This window comes from Cervus canadensis, chromosome 1 (assembly GCF_019320065.1).
Source record: "Cervus canadensis isolate Bull #8, Minnesota chromosome 1, ASM1932006v1, whole genome shotgun sequence".
Taxonomy (NCBI): Eukaryota; Metazoa; Chordata; class Mammalia; order Artiodactyla; family Cervidae; genus Cervus; species Cervus canadensis.
The window spans coordinates 40,071,571-40,076,624 of record NC_057386.1 but is presented as its reverse complement, the minus strand read 5'-3'; the positions used below and the strand labels follow the sequence as shown (position 1 = coordinate 40,076,624).

General features: G+C 53.5%; 1 protein-coding gene across 3 annotated transcripts; it reads left to right on the top strand.

The window, feature by feature from the left end:
- Positions 1–819: 819 nt before the first annotated feature.
- ERAL1 (Era like 12S mitochondrial rRNA chaperone 1) lies at positions 820–5,054 on the top strand. 3 transcript variants are annotated; one of them, XM_043479505.1, is made up of 10 exons: positions 820–1,118; positions 2,248–2,375; positions 2,494–2,571; positions 2,989–3,035; positions 3,199–3,260; positions 3,433–3,545; positions 3,631–3,879; positions 4,006–4,155; positions 4,264–4,344; positions 4,452–5,054. In XM_043479505.1, the coding sequence occupies exons 1-10, from the start codon at positions 839–841 to the stop codon at positions 4,569–4,571; spliced, it is 1,308 nt and encodes a 435-aa protein (XP_043335440.1). In that variant the 5' UTR covers positions 820–838; the 3' UTR covers positions 4,572–5,054. The 3 variants fall into 3 exon arrangements, with proteins under 3 accessions (XP_043335440.1, XP_043335432.1, XP_043335450.1); XM_043479497.1 differs by having other exon boundaries at positions 4,449–5,054; XM_043479515.1 differs by lacking the exon at positions 2,494–2,571 and having other exon boundaries at positions 4,449–5,054.

The following is a 5,054-nucleotide window of genomic DNA, read 5'->3' as shown; positions in this document are numbered from 1 at the left end:
CAGCACCTCCAATCCTCGCGACATTTCTCTCTCAATTCCAAAAGTCTAACTGAGGCGTCAAAGGATGAAGAGTGGGCTTAGGGCCTCAAATTAGCCAAGGTATATCAGGTTCCTCAGGCCGCTAAGACAATCCCGGAGATCCTAGGTGACTAAGCAGCTTCTTCTCCCTTTGCAGACCCTCTGGTTTTTCTCCAGAAAGGAATGGCCTCAGAGAGGAGGTAGTAGCCGAGGTTTATAGGAGGGAAATCCGGGTTTGCTGCTCATCGGGACCACAGACTCACGGACCACTCCTTACAGGAGGCTCCCATAAAGCTAAGGCACAGATTGCCGGAGGATTGACACTAGGCCAAACCTGAGGGCCACTAGGCGGGGGTCCTGAAAGCCTCTGGCTGGAGAGGACTAAAAAGGACCTCAGCGGGAGCGGTACAAGGTCCCACGCCCCCGGATCATCCCTCCTACGATGCTAGAGGTTCTCCGGCTGACAGAAGTCGGACGCTAAGAGAAAGATTTTGCCGCTCGGCCTTGTGGGAAATGTAGTCTTTCATGAGGCAGGGCTAGAAAGGCCTTTTACAAAACTTTGGCAGGAGAAGAATAAAACACGGTGAGTATCGGAGTCCAAAACGATTGTGATGCTCACACAAACTCTGAATACACTTTCCCCCGTTTTCTTAGTCTCGGGCCGTCTCCAGAGAGGATCCAACCCCAGCCCACCTCCAACGTCCCATACTCCTCCGCTCTGTTTGGGCCGATCTAGCTCCCTCCCGCCCGCTCTCCTCTCCGCCGCTCTGTCCAATCGTAGGTGCGTTCCCAGCAGTTCCCAGAGTGCCTTGCGTCTGCCATGGCTGCCTCCAGCTGGCGCGGGGTTGTGCTCCTACGAACCGTGTCGGGGCTCTGGCAGCCAGGTCCTGATGCCGCAAGGGAATGGATTATCCGGCTCCCCTCTCTCTTGGGCTGTCAGCGGAGGTGCGTTTCCTGTGTAGCGGGCCCGGCCTTCTCTGGCCCCCGCCTGGCTTCGGCTTCACGCCCTAATGGCCAGAACTCAGCCCTGGATTGCTTCCTCGGACTCTCTCAGCCAGACAACTCGCCTTTTCGCGTCCCCGCTGTGTCGGTGCACAGAGGTAAAAAACGCAGATAGATTTGTCCGCGACTGTCACGGCTTTAGCACAGCAAGTCCTGTGTTAGGAAGACCCCTCAGCCTCTGGGGCTATCATCTTTGGCTCTGTATTGTAGAAAACGATCTTGAGGACCCGAGAGATAGAGGCGAGCAGTGAAGGATCTCACAGGGAGGAGATACTAGGTTCTAAGAGTTTTCGAGCTAGAAGGAACCGATCTAGTCCCAACCAACGACGCCCACAAAGACGCCACAAATTGAAGGGCCACAGGCATGGCAGAGTTGTGGCTGTCTCTCCCAACATGGGGTGCAAACACGACCCCAAAGTGTCCCATCTACTTATCAAGACACGGAGTTACAGTTGGTCCTTGAACAACTGGGGACAGAGATATTAAAGACGCTGAACCCGCGCAATCGAAAGTCCTTGTATAATGTATTATTGGCCCTCCATATATGCATTTCCTTACATACCCACAATTCCAGATCCAAGGATTCAACCAAGTGCAGAAACCAACATTTAATGGGGAGGGGGGGGGCGGGGGGCGCGGAATCCTGTGTGTAAGTGGACCAGCCCAGTTCAAACCCATGTTGTTTAAGGGTCAACTATAAATAGCACTCTCTATTCTTAAAGTAGCATAGACTAGAGGCTGAACACAGAAACTGGTCATTGCGATGCAGAGTCATAGGAGCGAATACCGAAAGACTGAGAAAGCTTGCAGACCTTTCATAGTACCCTTAGTAGGGTGAGACAGCTGAGGGGATTTCTGGCTTTATCTGGTATGGTGATATTTTCACACATGTGCATACATTTACTGGGCACAACTACACAATATGATTGCACAAGGTTATTGAGGGCCAGGTGTTGTGCTGAGATGTTTTACACAACTGTCAGTTGTCAAAAGACAGTAATTAAGTACCATTTTTAGCATTTCTGTTTTACATGTGACAAAACGAGAAAATTTGATAAAGGCATATAAACAAACTAATAGGCAAACAAAATCTCAAAGCCAGGTCTCGACTTCAACCTGGCGCACTAATCTCTTATCCATACTCTTTTTGTGGACAGGTAGGGCTGTGTACCTGGTGGGGGATCCAGATTGCACTGTCTCTCACTCCCCTCCTGTCCCCTCATGCAGATGAGCAAGATCTCCTCTTGGTCCATCGCCCCGACATGCCTGAGAACCCCCGAGTCCTACGAGTGGTCCTCCTGGGTGCCCCAAATGCAGGGAAGTCTACACTCTCCAACCAGCTGCTGGGCCGAAAAGTACGCTGCATCCTTGACCCTTCCCCCTCCCCTTTTCATTTCTCACGTCTTACTGTGCCTTCGTGGATTGTTCCAGAGGGATCCAGGACCTCACTTGGGATTTCTTTCTTCCTGGCAGGTGTTCCCTGTCTCTAGGAAAGTGCACACCACTCGCAGTCAAGCTCTGGGGGTCATCACAGAGAAAGAGACCCAGGTGGTGGGTACTTGCAATGAATGTCCAGCAAACAGGACAGAGGGTGAAGCCAAGACAGTCTCCCTTAACGATTGCACCCTTCAAAAATGATTTTTAGATTCACTTTTCTTAGGGAAGGGGGCGCTTCTTCCTTTAGACCTGGAGCAGTTCTCTCTCTTGCCTTACCCCTCTGGTATCTAGTCACAGAGGTCTCATTGCCTCTTTACTGCTTCCTAATATTCCATATATTCACAGTTGTCCTTCTCCTCCTGGATCCTGTGTATTGACAATAGTAAAACAGCTGGAGGATAAAAATCTAAAGTCAATTCAGCCAAGAAGTGGGGGCAGGCTCCTGACATCAAGGGTGGATGGCTTTTCACTCCCCAGTCATAATCTTTCCTCCTGGGGTTGGGGACCTGGGCATCTCTTTCCTGATTTTAGATTCTACTTGACACACCTGGCCTCATCAGCCCTGCTAAACAGAAAAGGTAACAGCTGGGGGAACAGGGAGTCATTGGGGGGAAAGGTGTTGAAGAGAGAGTGGGGAGATTCCATCCTAGGGGCTGGGAAACCCCCTTGTCACACCCCACCCCTCCTCAGGAATGCATCACTCACCAGACCCTTGCTGACCTATGTGTGTCTGTCCCTTAGACACCATCTGGAGCTCTCTTTGTTGGAAGATCCGTGGAAGAGCATGGAATCGGCTGACCTGGGTTAGGCTCAGGCTAGGAATCTGAGACCCAGTTTACATGATCATGGCCTGTCATTCCTGGTAGCTTGGGGGGTTGGGGGTTGGCCAGATCCCATACCCTGGAAGTTTTTTTGGGGGGGTGGGGGAAAGGGTGATCATAACCTTGTCCTCCTCCATACACTGCCGACTTCCAGTTGTGGTACTTGTGGATGTCTCAGACAAGTGGACTCGGAACCAGCTCAGTCCCCAGCTGCTCCGGTGCTTGACCCAGTTTTCCCACGTCCCCAGCATCCTTGTCATGAACAAGGTGAGCCCCACCTACCTGAGGAAGGGGTCTGCTTCAAGGCCCCCATCTCACTGACTACAGTCTTCTGCCCATCGCCCACCCTCAGGTTGATTGCCTGAAGCAGAAGTCCGTTCTCCTAGAGCTCACAGCCGCCCTCACTGAAGGTGTAGTCAACGGCAAGAAGCTCAAAACGAGGCAGGCCTTGCGCTCACAGCCGGGCACCCATTGCCCTAGCCCAGCAGCTCAGGGCCCAGACCTGCAGCCTGCGAGAGACCCTCAGCGGATGGGCTGGCCCCACTTCCAGGAAATCTTCATGTTGTCAGCCCTAAGCCAGGAGGATGTAAAAACACTGAAGGTCAGTTAGCCTTGCCCTTGGTGTCCACCAGGTGAAGACAAACCTCAGAGTTCCTCCTGGAAGTAAGAGTGAGAGGGAAGTCCCACTTGGGACTGATATGCTGACATCTTCCCTCTCTGCCCATAGCAATACCTCCTGGCACAGGCCCAGCCAGGGCCCTGGGAGTTCCACAGTGAGGTCCTCACCAGCCAGACACCTGAGGAGATCTGTGCCAACATGATCCGAGAGAAGCTCCTGGAGTACCTGCCCAAGGAGGTGCCCTACAACATACAGCAGGTGTGGGCACCGTGAGGGGTCCAGGGGCTCCACCTGGAGCAGGACAGCTAGGTCCCCAAGAGCAGGGCTAGGGGACCTGCTGACCAGTCACAATGTCTCCATGTGCAGAAAACAGAGGTCTGGGATGAAGGGCCAAGCGGGGAGCTGGTGATCGAGCAGAAGCTTCTGGTGCCCAAAGAATCTCACATGGTGAGCAGGGCTGGGCTTGGAGGAGGGACCAGGACTGTTAGGCAGGGGTTCTTCCCGACTGCCTGATAGCCAGCTCACGGCCCTCTCTTTTACCCCACCCTCAGAAGATCCTGATTGGTCCAAAGGGGTACCTGATCGCTCAGATCGCACAGGAGGTGGGCCGTGACCTCATGAACATTTTCCTCTGTGAAGTTCAGCTCCGGCTGTCTGTGAAACTCATCAAATGACCACCCTCCGCTGTCTTTTCCAAGGCGTCCCCGCCCAAGCTGCTGGCGGGAGCCACTGACCAGAACTGCCTGCAGGGCATGGGGCTAGGCATGGACACCGACAGGCTGACCAACTGCTGGCTGGCCTGGCCAAGTCTGCACCACATCTGCCGAGTCATGCCTTCCTGCTGGAGGAAGGAACCTGCCTTAGCTGGGTTCCCAGGTGGTTCCTCTGCCTGGGGCTATAGCTACTTGGGTCTTAGAAGCTGGCCCTTTGGTGCAGAGCACTGCTTCCCACTGGCTTTGGGCCCAGAGTCTCTGTGTTGCCAGTTGTTGGCAAAGAGGGGAACTTTCCCCTCTCCGCTCAGTTCGTCCACCTCGAGCTGTGTAAGGACCCATGTGTCCTGAGTGAGATAGTGCTGCCCATCTACTCCTCAAGTCCTTGATCCCTGCCACCCCACCCCATCTCCAGTCTCAACTGTGAATAAAGTTCAAAGACAAACA

What these genes read in the sequence shown, in the direction of transcription:
- ERAL1 (XM_043479497.1), top strand. Translation starts at nt 839, where the DNA reads ATGGCTGCCTCCAGCTGGCGCGGGGTTGTGCTCCTACGAACCGTGTCG. An exon ending in CGCTGTGTCGGTGCACAGAG is followed by an intron (nt 1,119 to 2,247) that starts GTAAAAAACGCA and finishes CCCCTCATGCAG; the next exon opens with ATGAGCAAGATCTCCTCTTG. An exon ending in AGGATGTAAAAACACTGAAG is followed by an intron (nt 3,880 to 4,005) that starts GTCAGTTAGCCT and finishes CTCTGCCCATAG; the next exon opens with CAATACCTCCTGGCACAGGC.